This window comes from Phalaenopsis equestris, unplaced genomic scaffold (genome assembly GCF_001263595.1).
Source record: "Phalaenopsis equestris unplaced genomic scaffold, ASM126359v1 Scaffold000609, whole genome shotgun sequence".
In the NCBI taxonomy this organism is placed as follows: Eukaryota; Viridiplantae; Streptophyta; class Magnoliopsida; order Asparagales; family Orchidaceae; genus Phalaenopsis; species Phalaenopsis equestris.
Genome location: NW_018165049.1, coordinates 580,053 through 601,184, shown reverse-complemented (window position 1 = coordinate 601,184; position 21,132 = coordinate 580,053). Strand labels below are relative to the sequence as shown.

Here is a 21,132-nt window from a genome sequence, read left to right as displayed (position 1 = left end):
ATTGATGAAACACATATGAATGCACGTGTATCTAACAGTAAAAAGATTGCATATATTAGACATTGTGGTTCACCAATATAAAATATTATAGTTGTATGTGATTTTAATATATGTTTCACTTTTATAATGACTGGATGAAAATACAATGCACATGATAGTTGTACATTCAAATTTACTACACAAAGTCATATATACAGCTTTCCTAAGCAATCTTCATGTTTGTTAAAGTATAAACAGTACATTCAATTTTTTTGTACAATAATATGGTTATACTTCTAATAGGAAAATATTATTTGGTTGATGTTGGATATCTGTTTCAAAAAAAATATCTCAAACTATTTCCTGATATGAAATATCACATTCTTGATTTTAAAAGAGATAACCGCAGTTCGGAGTTAAAAAAAATGTTTAACAAAAGACACTCATCTTTACTTAGAGTTGTTGAGAGGACATTTGAAATTTGGAAAAAAAATGAGTTATCTTACAAGAAACGAGAGAGTTAGAGAAAGAGAGGCAGCAAGAGAGGGAAAGAATTGAGAGGAGTATATGAAGTCGATGAAAGGAGTCAAGGTTGGCGAGTCCAAAAGAAGAATAAGAAGATAGGAGAAGAAAGGAGATGCAAAATGATTGAAAGCAGGAGAGGTCGAGTGGAGGAACCTCGAGTGTGGGTACCATGAGGAAGGAGAAGCTGGCCCAAACCTTAGCCCTACGCACATTGTGACGGTGTAAGCGACATCGTGAGAGGAGACCGAAGGTATACCTACATGCGTGATAATAAAGTCGTAACCAAAGAGGCGGATGCTACAACTTCGTAAACTAATGTCGTGCGAGGGAGGAGGAGGTCGTGCCGCCTTCACCTGCAGAGGAAGAAGAACTGCGGGAAGGTCCGTACGCAGCGCTAAGTACGTTAGGGGAGGTTATACTAAGTCCGTGAGGGGAGGTTATACAGAGGGTATTGGGGGTTATATCTGCTTTATACCCCCCTTGTAACTTCCCCGTAACCTACTTATAACCACAAATAAGTTTCGCGCTTCTGTTTTCATATATTTGTATGTTACAGGTAAGTTATTGAAATGTTACAGGAGATATAACGCGGATATAACCCCCAAATACTAGAGATACAACACGGATATAACCCCCCAATACCCTCTGTATAACCTCCCGACGGACGCAGCGCTACGTACGTATTCCGTATACAAATTTTTCTCTAGAAGCAGTAGGCACGGTTTGTCTGTGGAGTCAAGGCGAAGGCCGAAACATAAAAAAAAAGAGTATGTTTAATAATTTAATAAATTAATATATATTGTTATACGAATAATTTTTTGTGCGTGTGACTATATATCAATTTAAATAATGTACTGATAAAAAGTTATTTGAAATAGGCAAAAAAGTATAAAGTCCCGAATTTGAGGCTATAAGGTGATGTGAACTTCCATTACGAGGAAAGTGAAAAAGTCGCGGGCGTGAAGTAGAGAGTGAAAGTTTAGCGAAAGCAAAATTTACAATTTAAAGTAAGTTGACGTTGTACTAATTTAATTAATAAATCTTATATGAATATTCAAACTCATTTTTTAAGTGTTAATAATAGATGTATCTGAAATCAGGACTTAATTTAGTAAGGGAGATACAGTTGCAAAATCAAGGATCAAATCATTTTGAAAGATAAGGTATATTTTAATTAATGTTTAATTTACTTAATTTAGAAATAATAATTAATTAAAATATCAATATTTAATAGCAATTTAAGTTGAAAAACATTTGAATCTAGAAGTCCATGGGTTAGGGAATCGGTGTGTCAAGCAAGCTAAGAGCAGGTGAGTACTTTAATTTTAAATTATAATAATGTTTGGTTTTTCCTAAGTCTGATTTGCTCTATGACTTAGATTTTTCTGACTTTTTAAGTTCAGTTTATCATATTGAGTATTTTTCACTAATGTATGTATGTCATTTAAATGTATAATTCAGGTTATTGAATTATATGAAAAAAAATTGAGAATGAGCTATACTATTTTGATTGTTTGCATGTGCATGTTTGATTATGATGAAGTCACCTCTTTATAATATTAGATATGGAACGCTAATGCACAAATGCACATAAATGAAAAAAGATATTGATATTGAAGTATTTTAAATGATACAAATTTTTGACAATGTTACTGTAACGGATGTGTATAGATTAAAAAGATATTGATATGTAAATGATATAGTAAAATATAATTAATGTTTAAAATCACCTTGAATGATTATAATATACAGCAAAAATCGTCGAATGCAATTATATTTTTTTATATTATTAAACTGACATGTATATTGTTTCCCTTTTCAATAAATTACTATAATTTACGAATACGAATGTTCATCAATTTGTTTAACTTACTGTTGTTTTAGCTTAACTTTTAAGATTTAATTAATTGATTAAAAGATAAGAAATAGAAGAACAAATATTTATAGATGACGGAGACAATCAAAAATAAAATTTAACTTTATTGTTTTAATTAATTCTTTAATGGCTCTTTCATTTGTTAAATTTTAGTTATATAAAATAAATATATAATTTTTTTAATTCTCACTGTATAATTGTCTGCTCCAGTCTTGGTTAATTACAAGTCTCGGGTCAAGTCGTGACATTTATGTGAGTCTTGTACATAAAATAGAAAAGGTATTGGGGAGCTGATTGAGTTGATAGAGCAAATTACAAATGCATTAGTTAATACGTGAAATGATGTTATATGTAATTTTTCTTTATTTAGGACCCCCTAAGCAATCGTAGGTGTAATATAATTTTTTTTAAATATTTTTTGGTTTGTAGGTCTATGGTGAAATATATAACCTTAGGGGTTCTACTGGATTGCCTTTATTTTGCTATGAATTTTGACATGTATGAAATAGTCATCAAGGCAACCATGATGCACTTCTTTTTTAGTTATGATTATTGGGGTTCATCTGGAGGGCTCCTTTGTAGTGATATGCTTTGATGACATATACGAGTTCCATACTACATGGTTTAAAGGCAACCGAGACCTTCTTTCTTTAAAATCTATTGTCTTATTATAATCACAGATTACTCGACAATTTTTCTTTGCTCTAAAACCTCACAGTTTTATAAATTTTTAATTATGTATTTTTTTATTCTTATTAGTTAATTTTTCATATAACTGCATTGTTGTACTATTAATACAAGATAATTTTATGTTTGTTGTTTTTAACTTTTAGAAAATATGAGCTCAAGAATTTCTAGTGCCTTTAGAATTTTACGAAGAAAGAATAAATCTCAGAAAAAACTTCATAAGTGCCAAAGGAATAGAGCAACAGATGACTAGGACTTCTTTACGTGAACAGAACAGCTAGACGATTAGACCTCAGATAGTAATCTGATGTAGAGAGTGCCCTTGGAGAAGAAATTATCTCGTAAAATTGATCGTCTACATTTCAAAAATAATATTCTGATGATATTAATTGTTATTTTAATATTTTTTTATTTTTTATTTAAATATTATGTTACTCACTGTTAAGTAAGATGCCAGTTCTAAATGTAATATTTAGGGTCTGGTTGGGTGTATTTGGTCTGAATTTAGCTGCTAATCAAGTTAGGTGCAGATAATAAATTTTTATTTTTTGGAAAAGCCAAGACCGCTGCCAAAAAGTTATCAGCGCACCTAGATAGGTGCGGTGTGAAAAAGCTGTTTTCGACATTTTGAAAACGCATGTTGCCAAAACGCAGTTTACCGAAACAGGTTAGGTGCATTTTCAAAATGTCAACGCACCAAATAAGCTGCCCCAAACGGACCCTTAAACTTATGAGTTATTTGGGATGTCAGTTCTACATGTACTATTTGAACTTATGAGTTTTTTGGGATTCTATATGTAATTTATGTTTTCATGTACGAGTTATTCATCCTGGACTGATTATCTTATAACAGACAATAATATAAAGGCTAAAATGTCTTTTTATCGTAAACAGTTGCAACACAGTTATTGTATAGCTTTACAAAACAAACAGACACAATTTTTCAGCAGCAATTTTCTTGCATAGTTGTTGCGCAGTAGTTTTTAAACAACTGCAATTGCCCCAAACAAACCTTAAATGTTGATAAAATCATACTTTTTTACTGTCAGTTCTACCAAAACATGAAAGCAGGTTGATTTTATAGAAGATTCATTCATGGATAACACATAGCAACCTCATAAAGAATATCTTGACCTCAATCCCTATTAATGGGATGAGTGAAAGAGCTGTAGAATACGAATCAATCAATTAAACAACATATAGCAATGTTAAAGAAAAAGCTAACCTCTGAATCAGCAAACCATAAGGAAGATTAGAGAGAAGTATGCATTACCTTCTCTATATATTCAATGGTCTTTGTATCAGTTATTTGTCCACCTTGTTGATCAGTCACATGGAACACTGCATTGATTAACAAAATCCATGAGTTAACTATTAAATTGAAAGGGCAATTACATACATAGCACCCGTAATTATCGACAAATTTAGACTCTCTTTCACCCATTTTTCAAATTCTAACTCAAATAACAGAATTCACGATAAAATCCCAACCCAAAATTTTTATTTTTATGAAATTCTCAATGGTTTGATCGCCACGCATAAATGCATTTGTTCGGAAGTTCAAAAAAATCACCTAGATGATAGTTTTGTAAGTAGCAAAATTTCTAGTGTTGTGTGTGTAGTTATCCCTAAATTGAAATGTGTTATTTATTTGATGCAGAAGTTACAAATTTGTCTAGTTTTATGGTGCTTTAGAGGTAACAGCCCTTTCTGGCCGTATTTTTTATCATACCTGGAACCATGTTTCAGAGGCCAAAGATGCACCTGGCATATTTTGAACAATTATTATCTCATTATTTAGCACATTAGAAAACATTGTGGTTAAGGGTTAGTACTAGTTTTAATTGCTCAAACTTAAATGTCCTTCCCATGATTAATTGCATTTCTTATACCTTGGTGTTCTATTGATTAGGTGTTTTATGTGATTGACGGAGAGTGATTATGGGGAAAAGGGGAAATATATAGAAAAATAATAATCTTAGGAGCCATTTGGGATCACTTTTATTTTTTTATATATATATTTTTATTTTATTTTGCTTATATTTTTACTTTAAATAAAATATGTTTGGTATGTTATAACATGTTTAGTTGTTCTTAAAAAAATTCAAAATAACTTTTACATATTTTTAAACTTTGTAAAAATAAGCTTATTTATTTTATAAAATAAAAAATAAAAACATGCAAAAAAAATTACACTAAACAAGCATGTCCTTAAAAATAAAAGCAAAAATAAAAAACAAAAAATAAAAGTGATCCCAAACAAGCCCTTAGGGACTTGTTACAATTTGGAGGGCAACATAATTTTCTTTTGATTTAAGAAATTAAGCTTTAATGTTGGCTAAAAACTGTACGTGTATTCAAAATACTGCCTACATTTGGAGAAACCTTAGAAATTCAAGCTTACCATCCATAAACCATAAACCATCTGATGCAATATAAGCTTTTGATATTGCTAAATCCAAGTCACTCAACACTTGCACAACTTCTAAGAGAATCCCAGGCTTATTCACGCTGTCCACCTGAAAATAAATGCAAAAAAAAAAAACGCCAATATTCTTATGTTACACTCCTGTTTGATAATATTTTTTTCATAAAATGCATTTTTAGACCGCATTGGCACCCTAAATATTACGGTTATGTTCTCAATTTTCTAATTGTTTATTCACATTCACATTTAAATTACTTAGGACGAATTACAATGCATTAACCATAACACTTATGCGGTCTTCGTGGAATCAATTATTTTCATCCTGGGTCAAGGGAAAGGGTAGATTTTCCCCATATTCCTTTTTATGTTAAATTTGTATATGTAGCAAATAATGCATTAAAGCTGGAAGCTAAATATGGATTCAAAAACATAGGTAATCAAGATATTCCACATTAGAGGTGTAAGAGATTTAAGTCAAGTTTAAGTCGCCCTGGGCTTGAGCGATTAATTAATCGAGCTCGAGCTTATTTCTACAAATTTGAGCCGGCTTGTTTATTATGAACAAAAACATTAACATTAATTCAAACTAACATTCTAATAAAATGATAAATAGAATGAATAATTAGAAGATAAATAAGAAGAAATCAATTGCTATAAAATATTATTTTTAAAATTTTTTAATAATTTAAAGATAAAAACTTGAATTTTAATGAATTTTGAGTATATTTTATATTAATAAATTTTTAAAGAGTCATCGACTGATGTGCTAACGAGTCGAGTCGGGGCTATCTTGAGCTTGACTTGTTAGCTCATCAAGCTCAGCTCGCGAGTCATTTACAGAGTCGAGCTTGAGCCGGCTCACTTTGCACCCCCTCCCACCCCCGAAAAAAGAAAAAAATAAGAAAACTTTGTTTATGAAGAAAATAGGTGGTGAAATATCTACAGGTAAGTACTGATTAGTCCACATTGACATATGATAAAGTTCAAACGCTTGAATAATATCGTTAAAGCAAATTCCTCAAGAATATATACCATGGGACCTAATAGAAGTTATTACGAGAGAATTACAGGCTTATTAGGAATTTGGCATTGTTTTCTAAACCAAATATTTTTTCAAGCTAGCAGAAGAAAAAGAAAATTAAATTCCTAAACTATTATTTGTCCTTCTCCGTTAAAACATCTATAAATCTCATTTTAGCAAATTTAAGTGAAATTAAATTATATAAATAGAAATGCTTCGAACATTGCATATAATCTTTATTTCCAGTAATAACAGTCACTCACCTTGACTAGCGAGCATTCACTGCAAGAAGAGTTATCAATGGACACCCTACAAGTCAAAATAAAGTGAGAAGGTACCAACAAACAAATACCACTTAATTCTTATGCATTTACATATTTAGCACCTACGTTGTAATTTTTACAATTATACCACCCAAATCTTTCCTAACACATTAAAACTACTACCATTTTAACTTTTAGAAAGTGAAATATGCCTTCATTGGTAAGCTGACATATATGTTACGATTGAAGTTTAGATGTTAGATATGTAAATACATAAGAACTGAGTGGTATGTGTGTGAATCATCCAAAATATTATGCATTGACTCATCCAAGGAACTGAGGAGCTGGGGTGGCTCTAGACCACCTTGATTTGAGAAAAATAAAGCTTTATTGTTCAAATTTTTAAAAATAAGTAAATCATAGACTGATCGAAGCTTTAACACCCTAAATTTGTGGTAAGCTCTTTGCACCCTCGCAGATGAAAATTTTCAACTGATCAATGGACACCTAAACATAAGACAAAGCTTCAGTAAAACCTTGGAGGGTTCATGTATTTGCTGAAATTCTCATACTCAGGATCAAAATAAGGCCACGTATACACCATTGTGAAATAAGAGCAACCGTACTTTCTTTGCCTCCACTCTGCATGTTTCATTTAAAAATTTAGGTTAAGTAATTAATGAATTCCTTCTTACTTATAATACCATGATACTACTACTTTTAAATTCATGTACAGTCTAAAGAAACTTTAATTAGTTTCAGAAGAATCGATTACCACAAATCAATTATAGTTCTTTTACCGTAACCTTCATGAAAATATAGAATAAGTTCTGCCGTTCAAACAACAGTAACAAGTTCCAATTTTTCTATAAATTAGATTATTTAATAATTTAAACTAGAATTGATCAGATTTTGCCAACCAACTGTCATGGAGTTCCTTCAGTTCTCTTAAAAAGCAGGAGAATATAACAACTATGAAAAGGAAAATTGAGAACTTCCTTTTGGAGAGGGATGGAATAATCCAGTTGAGATCAGAATTATTGTGATGATAGGTCAGATAAAGTTAAAGCTCTATTTCATTCCAGTTTTTTTTTTCCCTAATTTTTTTTTAATCTATATACTTCCCCCAGTTCAAGAATGCTCCCAATCCCATATAGTAAGTTAAACAAAAACCACTCCCCAATATTTATAACCAGATTCATACAAGAATAATCATGATAGATAACATTATTTAAACAGAAAAGTAAGATTTACATGCATACCACTCAATTCTTATCTATTTACATATCTACAATTTAAATTTTAATGTTTACATATATACCACCTGACCCAAGTAAGAAAAGGTGTATTTCATTTTTTGTAAGTTAAAATAGTGGATTTTTTTATGAGATATGAAAGGTTTAGATGTATAAAAGTAAATAAATCAAAGTTTAGATATTAGATATGAAAATACAAAATAATTGAGCGGTATGTACGTGAATGCCCTAAGTCCAAATCCAATCATATGCTATCTAATACTATTACTGCAGACGACTCAACTATGAGTGATAAAAATTAAAGATCAATAAGGAATAAAATCTGGCCATCAATCAGCCATACGCAAAGTGCCCTCCACATCAGCATGACGATAAGGGAATATATTATTCCAAATCCCAACAAAAAGAATCGAAAGGACAGCTTAAGTTCGAGATAATGGGAATTGGACAGCTTCAGGGAACCTTTAACAAAGAAAAAGGAGAGGAAAAAGTGCAAAACATGGGTGCCTACAACAACAACAACAACAAAGCCTTAATCCCACTACGTGGGGTCGGCTACATGAATCCTTTTTCTCCATTGCGTCCTATTTAGTGTCATATTTTCATTTAGTTCTAGTAAATTAAGATCATTTTTAATACAATAAGCCCAAGTCTTCCTAGGTCTACCTCTGCCTTTCTTAACACAAGTCGAATTTAAAACATCTACTCTCCTAATCGGATCATCTAATGGTCGACGTTTAATATGACCAAACCATCTAAGACGACTTTCTCTAATTTTGTCTGTCACAGGAGCTACACCAACCCTATCACGAATATATTCATTCCGCATTTTGTCTCTAAGAGTAAAGCCACTCATCCACCTAATCATTCTCATCTCGGCAACACTTAACTTATTATTATGCTTCGCTTTTAAAGGCCAACCTTCAGCGCCATAGAGCATTGCAGGTCTCACCACCATCTTATAAAATTTTCCTTTCAGTCTTAGCGGTACTTTTCTATCACACAAAAGGCCCGAAGCATTCCTCCACTTCAACCAACCAACTTGAATTCTACTATTAACATCCCCATCTATATCACCATCGCTCTGAACAACGGACCCAAGGTATCTAAATCGTTCACACCTTTTAATAATTTGATCACCCAAAGTCACACTTCTGTCACTAGAGCTATTACTACTAAAATTACATTCCATATATTCAGTTTTAGTTCTACTTAAACGAAGGCCTTTAGACTCCAATGTCACACTTCTGTCACTAGAGCAAAACATGGGTGCCTGTTTATAAAAAAAAAATGTTGGTTGATTCTATGAATCCCTTCTCTTATGCGCCTGTCATTTCAAATAGCTAGTGCTTTGTCCATCTGTTTGGCACGTGTGGTCGTGTCGTGTGAGACCTATGATGCATGTCCATGAATCATGCTTGATCTTTTTTGTTGCATATGAAGGTATTTTTTGCGTGTAATAATTTTTTTTTCCCTGAATTAGATAATTCCAAATGAATTATTCTACCACATCAAAACAACAACAATTATAGAAAAGGGGAATTTACATACATACCACACAATTCGTATGTATTTAAATATCGAACACCTAAATATTCATATTTACATGTTATACCACTCAAATCTTTAACATCACATAAAAAAAATATCATTATCATTGTCTTTTTAAAAGAGAAACACACATTTTCATGAATAAATTTATGATACCAAAGTATTATAAGTGTAAGTATCAGACTGAGTGTTAGTTATGTAAATACATAAGAATTGTATAGAATGTATGTAAATTTCCCATAAAAAATAGTTGATTAATAAATAGCAAACTAGCTAGCTAAAATTGACTTTTGTAAATAGGCTCTTGGTGAGAACTAGGGTCGTATAAACAAGAAAAAAAACCTTACGGTGCAGATATTTTGCTGAATTAAAGGAAAAGTTATATTTTAGTGGAGAAACAGTTCAACTAATAACTTGGGTCACTCTTTATTGTTGATCCCCACAAATGTTGGACTAAAGTGTTTGAGGAAAGAAGCCTAGAACTTAATAGAAACATAAACCAAGCCCAAAGAGCAAGAAAAGAGAGGGAAGCTAAGTCTCAATGTGTTTGTTAAAATTGATTTACAAGAAAGCCGATCGAACCACTTTGAACATATAAGGGCTAGTTGAATCAAGTTACATAAAAGTAATAGAAAAAAATAGATTTCATAAAAAAGCCTAATGAGATATCATATAAGCTTATCTTGTCCAACATCTCCCGCTTTAGGAGAGGATTAAGGCTGATATAACAGAAATGACTATGGTATAGTTTTAATCCATCTTAGCTACCTATGTGGTGGGTGTATTTGGTCTGAATTTAGCTGCTAATCAAGGGGGTTGAAGGAAGTTCCAAATTGAGGGTATGTTCTTTTAAGCAAATAATCTTATTAACGGTTGGCTTCATGATTTCCTCAAGCAAGTTTAATAGCTTAGTACTAAGGGTTGTGTTAGAGCTAACATCCAAGGGACTAATCTGAAATATAATTTTTGGTGACTCTAGCCATTATGAAACTTTAATCATTGCAAGCTTCAAGTCGTAGGTAATTCCATCAAGTTCTTAACTAGCGGCTTCTTGAATTTAATCTTGTTCCTCATAATGTGTTGATTAAACTGAATTGAACAAATACATTTGTAAATTAGTTTTTTTATTCTCTTGTTCCTCTTAAGAACCAATAAGAATATAAAAGTTCCTCAACAAACCCAATTCATCTAAGGTACCTTGAGCAACAAGTTCATATTAATTTGAAGAAACGATTCAACGTAGTGTATAGGTTCATGTCATGTGTTTGACATATCAGCAGTGATTCTAATAAATTTGAAGCTTATGATTCATTTTCAGAACTTTATTATCTGAGCTTTAACCACTAGCTCTTGAATCTTCTGGGATCTTTGAAATAAGATGAAATTAGTCCTTTGGCATATTCAATAAATGGATCAACCCAAAGGTTTTTGGAGGCGGCAACAAAACTTTGCTTTGTCACTGTGATTCTTATAGAACACATAATTTAAATGGATCACAGGTATATTTCATTATACGCATTGACATTAGTTGGCAAAAATACTCTTCATCGTGGATGGTGTTCACAATCCATGACAGTGACACTCAAAAAGGAGTGTGTATTGGAAACCTTAGATGTTGACAAGATCTCTCCCTTTTTGAGTGATCATATGTCAACATGCCATTGTCTTGGTTCTCAAAATGGAATTCTATTTGAAGTTGATAATTTGACTTATCATTCAACTATTGGTATGACTCATTCTGTTGATCTCAAAGAAACTGTTTTGAAAGTATTGTGGATTTGGAGTAAAAATTTTTGATATTTTAGGCCATATGTTTGCATTCCTCTATATTGATATGAATATTAGCCAACTCTAATAATTAGACCAATGTTCTCAGCTACTACAAGAGTTGCATATAATTCCTTTGATGCCTTAGGCAACCAGTGCCAAAGTGATGGTACTAAGAGAGTGACAAAATGGTGCAGGGAATCCTTTGAATCTTGTATGCTTAAGAGAGCTTACGAGTTCTTTAGTGACTTATGGGTGCCGGCAGACTAAAAAATGAATTTTCCTTTTGAAATCAGGGAATGAGATAATGCTTCAAGATGAGGTAATCACAACATTGATGTCTCCTTTAAAGTAGTGAAAAAAACAAACAATGTTTCACGATGTTACTCATAATGAAAATAAAAATGATTTTCTCAAACTGAACAATGTAAATTTCGCCATATAAGAATCATGTATAATTATATTTGTTGAGATTTGTATTGAATGTAGGATTCTAATTGTAAGTATAAGAAGTCTAGGGATTTAGCCAAAATATTAATAAAATGAGAAGGTTCTTAATTGCAAAATCATTTTCAATTTAATATCAGAGCGCTAACCTTCTGGTCAGGCGCTCGATCATTGGGATCGTGATCGGCGTCGTTCGTGCCGAGACCGGCAACTCCGTCGTCGCGAAGCAACCGCGACCAGAGCTCGCTAAGAAGACAGAGAGAGGATCGCAGTTCGCTTTGGGAAGGCAACGAGAGGGCTTCCGATGACGACAGGGACGAAACAATCTAGGGATCGGGCGTCGAGAGCTTTGGGCAAGACAGAAGCTTCGTGCGATTTACAGAAAAGGCGAAGCAGAGAGGAGCCGCTCGGGCTCTGGGACAAAAGTCGATCGCGATAGGAATGGTCGAGCAGCTGTGAAGGCAGGAAGGTTCGATCGCACGGCTAGAAAGGTTCGTCGCAAGAAGGAAGAAGGATTGGCGCGTTTGTTACAGGGAGGCGAGAGCTTCCGGCCTTGTTTCAATCGCGCAAAAGATCATCACACAAAGAGCACGAAGGAGTGCTGACAGAGAAGACGAAGTGGGTAAGGGGCTTCGTGCGGTGACTTAGTGCGACTCCAACAAGAGAGCGGCAGACGGTTTGAACTGTCTGCATGAACAGAGGCGTGCAATCGATTCTATCGTGGCGTGTGATCGACAGAGTCGTGCGAGGAAGCAAGCAAAGCTCCGGTTGGATAGTGTCACGCGAGAACAGCGACAACGGCTTCATGCAGAAGAGTTAAAGAAGGGGAATTAGGCTTCTGTGGCTCATAAGTTGCACGAAGAATTTGTGACAGCGGGGAAGAAGGGCGAGGAATTGGATGCACAGTTGCTCATGGGTGGCTCCCTGTGTGAAAAAGTGGGACACCCAAGCAAGATTTGTACAAAGCCAACCAAGGAGAGAGAGACATGTAGACTTGAATAATTTAGAACGAGAGAAAGATATGGGTGATCTTTACCGATGATGATCATAAGTTATTAAAGATGTTGAAAAGAAAGCAGAGAGCGGCAAGTGATATCACTGAGAATGTGTCTACCTTATCGCATCTAAGAGGAGCAGTACTGGTTATCCGCACTCAGCCAAATGTATTCGTGATACATGTTCTTGCATCTCCATAATGGATAGTAGATTTTGGTGCATCTCGACATGTGACAGGTGTCGCTAGTGAGTTTTTTTTCTATACCAACCTAACAGTTCCAAAGAGCATTTAGAGAAGGGATGTACTCGGTCTTTACATCCATGGTTGAGAGTGTTGGAACAGGAGAATTTGAGGGTAGTATGGAGGATGTATTTTTGTTATACCACAGGCGCATGGGACACTCTTTGTTTAATTTATTGAGTCATTTGTACCCATCATTATATGAAAAGACAAATAAGGAGAAACTGATGTGTGATGCTTGTGAATTTGGTAAGCTCATAAGAAGCTCTTATGTCAATTCTGGGAAGATGGGCTTTCATGTGTTTGATTTGATACATTCTGATGTATGAAGACCTTGTCCTACTAGCTCTATGAATGATTATCGTTATTTTGTTACGTTTATTAACAGTTTTTCTCATGTTACCTGGATACATACTTGATGAGACAGAAGAGTGGGGTGTTTGTTTGCTTTAAAGTTTTCACAAAGCAATCCAGGCCCAATATGGTACACTTATGAAGGCACTGAGATATGATAATGGGATATAATATATCAACAAAGCATTTTGGGACTATCTGTCAGCTCAAAGGATACAATACTAAACCAAATGCCCATACACACCAACACAAAATGGAGTAATAGAGAGAAAGAATCGACATATTGTAGAGGTAGCCCGGAGTATGATGAAGATAATGAATGTATCACAACATTTAAGTGGGTGAGCAGTGTTGATAGCTGCTCAATTGATTAACATGATGCCTTCAAGAGAACTGGAGAGGAAGTCTCCTTGTCAGATGTTGAAAGAGACAATAGTGTGAACCTTCCATTAAAGGTATCTAGATGTGAATGCTTTGTAAAGACAACAAACCATCTGTAGGGAAGTTGGATCCCAGAGTTGTGAAATGTCTGTTCGTAGATTATTCTACCACTCATAAGGGTTATATCTGTTGGAGCCCGATTGAGAAGAGACACTTTATGAGTATGGATGTATCATTCAAAGAGTTCGAACAATCTATTCTTTGGAGGTGAATTCACCATTCGGTGACTTAACAAGCACTGGAGATATGAGGCAAGAAAGAGTGAGTAGTAGTGGTGATGAAGTGGTGTAAAAGGAAACAATGCCATGTATTGTCATATGGGATGAATCAATTGAGAAGACGGAAATCGAGGAGGTTAAACCCAGAGATGGTGAAATTCAGGATGAAAGTAAGCTAGAGTATATACACGGAGGAAGAAACAAACTGAGGGAACCGAGTCTGCGGTGCCAACAAGTTTCTTGTTCTGGTCTTCCCCAACTCTTGAGACCCCTACACTAGTCACATTTGCTTCAAAACTCTCAGGTGATATTGTTCATCCTCCGTCTACTTCTAACACCCCAACGTTAAGGAGGACTTCCTGCAGCAATGCGGGACATTCTCCTTATCGTTTTGGGTGGGAAATTGGCATTGCTACTTTCGTATGGTGCATTCGTTGCATCATTGGACTCTGTCTCTATACTAAAGTGTTAGCAAGTTGCTAAGGATGATCCCAAGTGGAAAGCGGCGTTGCATGAAGAGCTTGGGGTTCTTGATAAAAATCGAATATGGGAGATTGTACCACTACTAGTGGGGAAGAAAGCAGCTGAGTGCAACTGGATTTTCACGGTGAAGCAAACTCCAAAAGGGAAGGTGAAGAGGTATAAAGCTTGACTCGTGACAAAAGGGTACAATCCGACGAATGTCATTGACTACGATGAAACCTTTGCACCAGTAGCAAAGATGAGCACGATAAGGACATTGGTTTCTCTAGTACTGAATGGTGGATGAAGGTTACACCAACCTGATATGAAGAATGTTTTTCTTCATTGGGAGCTACTGGAAGAGGTATATATAGAGATACTACTAGGATTCAGTACATCCTAGACAGTGGGCAAGGTGTGTAGGCTCAAGAAATCATTGTATGACTGAAAACAGTCTCCTCGAGCCAGATTTGATAACTTTAGAATGAAAATTATTGGCATGAGATTTCAACGAATCAATGCAGACCACACGACGTTCTTCCGGCGACATGAAGGTCGCACTACCATACTTGTTTTATATGTAGATAACATAATTGTCACCGGTGATAATGAAACAGAGATTGCTCATTTGAAGGGAAGACTGGGGAATCAATTTGAGGTGAAGGATCTGAGATAACTCAGATACTTTCTTGGGATTGAAGTGGCCCATAAATCTGAGGGGATAGTCTTATCTCATAGAAAGTATGTACTAGATCTCCTCGTGGAAACATAAATGTGGGTGTGCAAACATGCAGTCTCTCCAATTGATCAGAAGGTCAAGCTGGGTGCAGAGGTGGGAAAATCTGTTGATCGTGAGAGGTACCAGAGACTGATGGGTTGCCTGGTTTATTTGTGTCACACTTGATCTGACATTTCTTTTGCGTAAAATGTGGTGAGCCGCTACATGCATGATCCAAGGAAGTGCTATATGGATATAGCGTATCAGATCCTGAGATACTTGAACAGAACTTTAGGAAGAATGAGAATGTAGACATTGAATTTTTTTGTAACTCTGACTGGGCAAGTTGTGCAGATGACAGACGATCCACATCAGAATACTGCATGTTTGTAGGTGGCAACTTATTTTCGTGGAAGAACAAGAAATAGTTAGTTGTATCAAGATCAACAGCAGAGGCATAGTACAGAGCATGACATCAGAAGTTGTTGAGATAATGTAGTTGAAATCCTTGTTGGTTGAACTCAAAGTGGACTAGAGAACTCAAATGAAGTTGTGGTGTGAAAACAAGTCGGCTATCAACATTGCTAACAACCCGGTGCAATAAGATAAAACTAAACATGTGAAGATTGATAGATTCTTCATCAAGGAGAAGTTGAATAATGAATTGTTAGAACTAAATCATATAGCTACTGGAGAGCGGGTGACTGACTACCTCACTAAGGGACTTAGCTCAGTGGAGTTAACTAGATAATGTGACAAGATGGACTTGGTGAATATCTTTCGCCCACCTTGAGGGGGAGTGTTGAGATTTATATCTAATATAGGGTTCTAGTTGTAAATAGAAGAAATCTAAGAGTTTATTTGTGAATGTTGTGTGGCTCTATATAAGCCAAAATATTAATGAAATGAGAAAGTTTTTAATTGCAGAATCATTTTCAATTATATTAAACTTTGGTAGCAATTGTGCCTTCATGATTCATGTCAAATAATGCTTGTTGATTGAACTGACAAGGGAGAGGAATCTCTATAGCACTCTCCTCATAAATATAATTCATTTTCATAAATAATCATATAATGTTGGAAGAACGGCTCTTAAAGAAAAGCAGGGTAATGTGAAGTGTCACTAGACACCAATCAAGTGAGCGAAAAAAAGGGACAACCACAAGGGCACAAAGGCTCAATTCAAGAGGAATACGGATGAACACGATGGTTCAATAACCAGGAGCAAGATGAAAACACTTAAAAAAATTATTTTTATTTAATATTATATAAATAGTTGTAAATCTATGTAGTTGTGATGTTTATGTGTGGACATTTGTAATAGATTGAAATATTAAATTTTAAAACTCAAATATTTGAAATTTTAGAATTTATGTTTCAATTATCATAAGAAAATTATTTCAAATCAATAAAAGCTCATTATTTGATATAAATTTTTTTCAAAAGAATCAATTTTCAATTAGTGGCTTGCCACCACTAATTAAAGTGGAGGTTATGGATGGTTACACATAAATAATCACCTCTTTCATCTAAACTAGTGGCCCCTCCCCATAACGCTCTCTTCTCTTTTGTATTATCAAATTTTATTGTCCAAATTTTAAATAGAAGAATGAAGTTAAGTGGAGATTATTGATGGAACAAATTGTTTGGAGCATTCTGAAGGAGTAAAAACTTGGGGGCTATTCTCTCCAAGAGATGCTAATTTGGTGACTCTTTCTAACCCTACATCATGAGTAAGCTGTAAAATTTTATATATTTTGTGTTTCCAAATATCTTAAAGACATTCTTACCTAATTAAATCTCTACAAAAGGCCATGAAGAGCATTTTCTATTTGGTCAACCAAGTATGATCACCTGAAGAACCTAGTCTTATTCTATAACCTATTTTATTAACAAAAACTTCCTAAAAAATTATTAAAATTGTCACATCCACACAAAAATTCTAAAATTTAAATTTCATGTATTTTCAGTCCATTTATTAATCATAAGCCTACTTTCAAAAGCAAAAATCTCATTTGTTGTATATTCGTCGAGAGAGATTTCCTCCTGACCCAATTTTTATTAAAATCTCAAAATATCTCCAACATATTTAAAAAATAATAACTCTCTAGCTCATCTTTCGACTCTTTGAATTAATATTTTCCAGAGTTTCAATCCTAAAGAACCAATAAATTCTCCATTATAAATGTGTTTAAGTTTAATATATGGCTCTTTAGGTTCTAGGCTATCTTGTGTTAGCCAAACCCTTTGGTGCTTATTCAAACCTAGGCAACACTATAACGCATAAGAGAGATATCAGATCCTCATCCGTGTGGGGATAGAGGAAGAGGAGCAGTTTGCAAAAAGCACTCAAATATTCCTGGGATTATCCTTGTAAAATAATTCCCATATGTTGTAGTTATTTTGAAATAATAATAGTTGTTAGGTTGCTTGTTATGTAATGACTACTTGCAATCATTGAGATGATCCATGATTTTGTTCATAGTGCCCAACAAAATTCACAATGACCACGCGGAAAAAGATTATCCAAAGTTGCACGTTGAAAATAGATCAAAACCTTAGCAAAAAATAGATTAAACACAACAAGTGAGAAAAGGAGAGGTGAGAAGTTCTAATGAGTCTCTTAGTAAAATGGTTTAAAAGGAAACCAATTGAACCCCTTTAAATATAAAAGAGCTATCGAATTCCGCTACAAGATAACAATTCAGATAGAAAATTATTTCATAGAAAATTCTAGTGAAATTTTATATAAATTCATTATGTCCAAACTTGACCAATGATCACTTAATTACAGAAAGATCAAAGGTAGTATGTTGCAAAGAGTAGGTTATATAGTTTAGTTTCAAAGCAAAATTAAATGATTAATCCCGTTAAAGCTAGTTTTATAGCAAATGATTTGTTTTGAAGTTGACTTCCAATCAATGGAATTGCGAGTGAATATGCTTGATTTGACATAAATGCCTAGCCATTTTGCAAGTACTCTAGATGAGTTAGCGAGATTATTCTTAATTATCGCGCAACTATGTGAGTCTCTCGAGGAATTTCAACAATTTAGTATCGAAGGCTAATATAAAGCTATCTCTTATGTAACATATCTAAGATGCAATTTTGAGCAGCTTGAGGTTTTAGGTGACTTTAAGCCCTATAAGTTTTGAGTTACAAATAATTTAAGTTGGTTCTCGAAATGACTTTGTAAAAATAATTCTAATCCTAACAATGCATTATTAACCCCATTAAGGCACTTATTCATATATAACACATTATAGAGGACAATATGTTTCATTTGTTTGTGTTCTCTTCATGTGTTCATTTTTTATTCTTATTAAAAAAGTTTGAAATAGATTTGTAAACATTTAAATATGACATATTTTTATAAATCTATATAAAATTTAACGAAGTTATAGTTTTAGACGTAGATATATAAAATTTATGCTATGCTTTTGATTTAGAAATCAAATATGTCAACAAAAGAAAATGATTTGAAAATGCTATAAAAATGATCTTTTCAAATTCTAATGCTACTTTCCAAAAAATAATTTAAGAAGATTTTAACTGTTCAGGCACACTTGATTTAAGTTATTTTTTTTCTCCATTTTGAATTTGTTTTCTTTTCTATTCATTCAAAGAGTTAACATTTTGAATTTTTGGATGAACTTGTTTTTTTGTTCCTAAATTTTTAAGTCATGTTAGATGCTTGATATGATATTGAATCAATGTAAACATGGCTCGCTGACATTGATACAACCTTGTGCTGGATTGATTCTATTCAGGTTAAGCAAACATGAGCTTAACTTGGCTTATTGACTTTGATTTTAGTTCGACCCTAAAAGTTGACTAATTTTTGAAGCCCTCATTTAAATCTACTTAAAAGATAAACTTATATCTTTGAATATAAATTAGTTTGAAACGTCTAATAATTAGAAGAAAAAATTATTTTCAAATTATTTTTTTAATAAACTAAAGGAAAAAATAAAAAAACAAGGGGCATTTACATGCATACCACATAGTTCCTATGTATTTATATATTTAACACCTAAACATTCATATTTACATGCATACCACTCAAACCTTTAACATCACATCACAATCACAACTTTTTTAAAAAGTTAAACACACATTTTCATGAATAGGTTTATGACATATAGAAGTTACAAATGTAAAAATCAAACTTTGGGTGTTAGATTTGTAAATACATATAAATTGTGTGGTGTGTATGTAAATTCCCCAAAAAACAAATAGCATCTTAAGTTGAAATGATGAATGAGACTTGGGGTCTGTTTGGGGCAGCTTATTGGGAGCGGTGACATTTTGAAAGCACACCTGACCTGTTTGGGTAAACTGTGTTTGGCAGCTTATGCGTTTTCAAAACGCTAAAAACAGTGTTGTTTTCACACCGCACATGTTTAGGTGCGGTGACAGCTTTCTGGCTGCGGTCTGACTTCTCCAAGAAAATCAAAATTTGTAGTAGTCACCGCATCTAGCTTATCGATAGATTATTTTTAATCAACTTATCAGCAGATTATTCAATAAGCTGCAACTGCCCCAAACAGACCCTTAAACCTTTTTATAACTTTAGATTAGAGTTTTAAGTAAGAATTAATTTGACGTTGAAAGATGTTCTGATATTGTAAGAATGAAATTCTTATTATTTTAGGATTTTTGAATTTACACCCATGCGTGCGAGAGCTTTATTTTTTTCAGTCAAAACTGGGGCGATTGGGAAATGAAGTTTAGCAAAAGCCAAGTTGAATCCGTCCAGTCACGAGCAGCTCATAGAAAAATATGAAAATAAGAAAATATTTAGCTTTTAAGGAAAAAAAAATTCACAGGGTAAATAAAATATTTAAACTTACTAAACGGTGCCACGAACTAAGTTTTCGTATATGATAGATCAAATTAGTCTACTTAATAAAAATTTTAAAAATCATTTTGAAGTTCACCAGGATTTAACGGTCTTTTTGACTCAGCTGCAATTTATTAAAAAATAGTTGTGAAACTGTTAATGCTCAAAAAAATTAGACAGACTATCTAAAATGCTATTACCTCATCTAATCAAGAGTGATGAGAAAAGACAGATTGATCTTAATGTTCAAAAAATAAAAATAAAAGTCACACAAAACTTTTCTCAAAAAATAAAACAATTTAACATGAATATGCGCATATCAATAAGCAGGAATCTGACTCAGATTAGGTCATTTTAAACCCACACTGGCCACCAAATCCGGCCAGTTTGATCCCAATCAGCGTTTGAAAATGAAAAATCTACCACATAAATCTCAAAAAATGAGAGAAAGAAGAAGAAAAATAGCCTCGAGAGGATTCGAGCTTGGAGATTTTCCTTCATTAGGGTTCTTATTATCCAACACAAAAATCTCATGAAAAAAAATACAATCAAGCAACTAAAGAGAAACCTCATGTTAAGAAACAATCAAGCAACTAAGCAGTTGAAAGAAAGGCAAAAACAAATTTACAACTATGTATGCATAGCCCATACTTTGATAAAGAAGAGCTTTATCTTACCTCTGTACGTATAATTTCTTCAGTCTTCTGCTTCTCCGCCTATTCTTTCTTCTCCTACTCGTGTTGTTGTGAGAGCTCTGAAGAGAGGAGAGGGGGACGAGGGATTTAACGAAGAAGGGGAGAGGGAAATTGAATAAAATAAGTATTTAAAAAACTAAAAAAAGAAAAAGGAGTGGAGGGAATCTTTGGACGTCAGAAGGGCACCACTCGCGGTTCCTGGTAGGAGTTAGAATAAATCGTAGAATAATCAGAAAAGTGACATGTAAAAGAAAAACTAGTAGATCAGGACTCCAATTACGTTGTGGAGATGAGGCTTGATAATATAAGAGAATATATTTTTCGTGTTATTCCGTATTATTCAGGTGTTATTGTATTCTGAGAA

General features: G+C 33.7%; 1 protein-coding gene across 5 annotated transcripts in view; it reads right to left on the bottom strand.

Annotated features, from left to right (window-relative positions):
- LOC110029870 (ACT domain-containing protein ACR3) overlaps positions 1 to 20,923 on the bottom strand; it is a 47,829-nt gene extending 26,906 nt beyond the window's left edge. The window contains exons 1-5 of one of the 5 annotated variants that reach the window (XM_020732349.1): positions 20,751 to 20,923; positions 7,316 to 7,421; positions 6,780 to 6,825; positions 5,472 to 5,586; positions 4,341 to 4,408 (exon numbers count right to left, since the gene is read on the bottom strand). In XM_020732349.1, coding sequence (XP_020588008.1) covers positions 4,341 to 4,408; positions 5,472 to 5,586; positions 6,780 to 6,825; positions 7,316 to 7,383 — 297 coding nt within the window. In that variant the 5' untranslated portion in view covers positions 7,384 to 7,421; positions 20,751 to 20,923. Of the gene's footprint in view, positions 1 to 4,340; positions 4,409 to 5,471; positions 5,587 to 6,779; positions 6,826 to 7,315; positions 7,422 to 11,949; positions 12,784 to 20,750 lie in introns of those variants that run through there. The other 4 variants (XM_020732350.1, XM_020732351.1, XM_020732352.1 and 1 more) reach the window with 4 other exon arrangements.
- Positions 20,924 to 21,132: the final 209 nt, after the last annotated feature.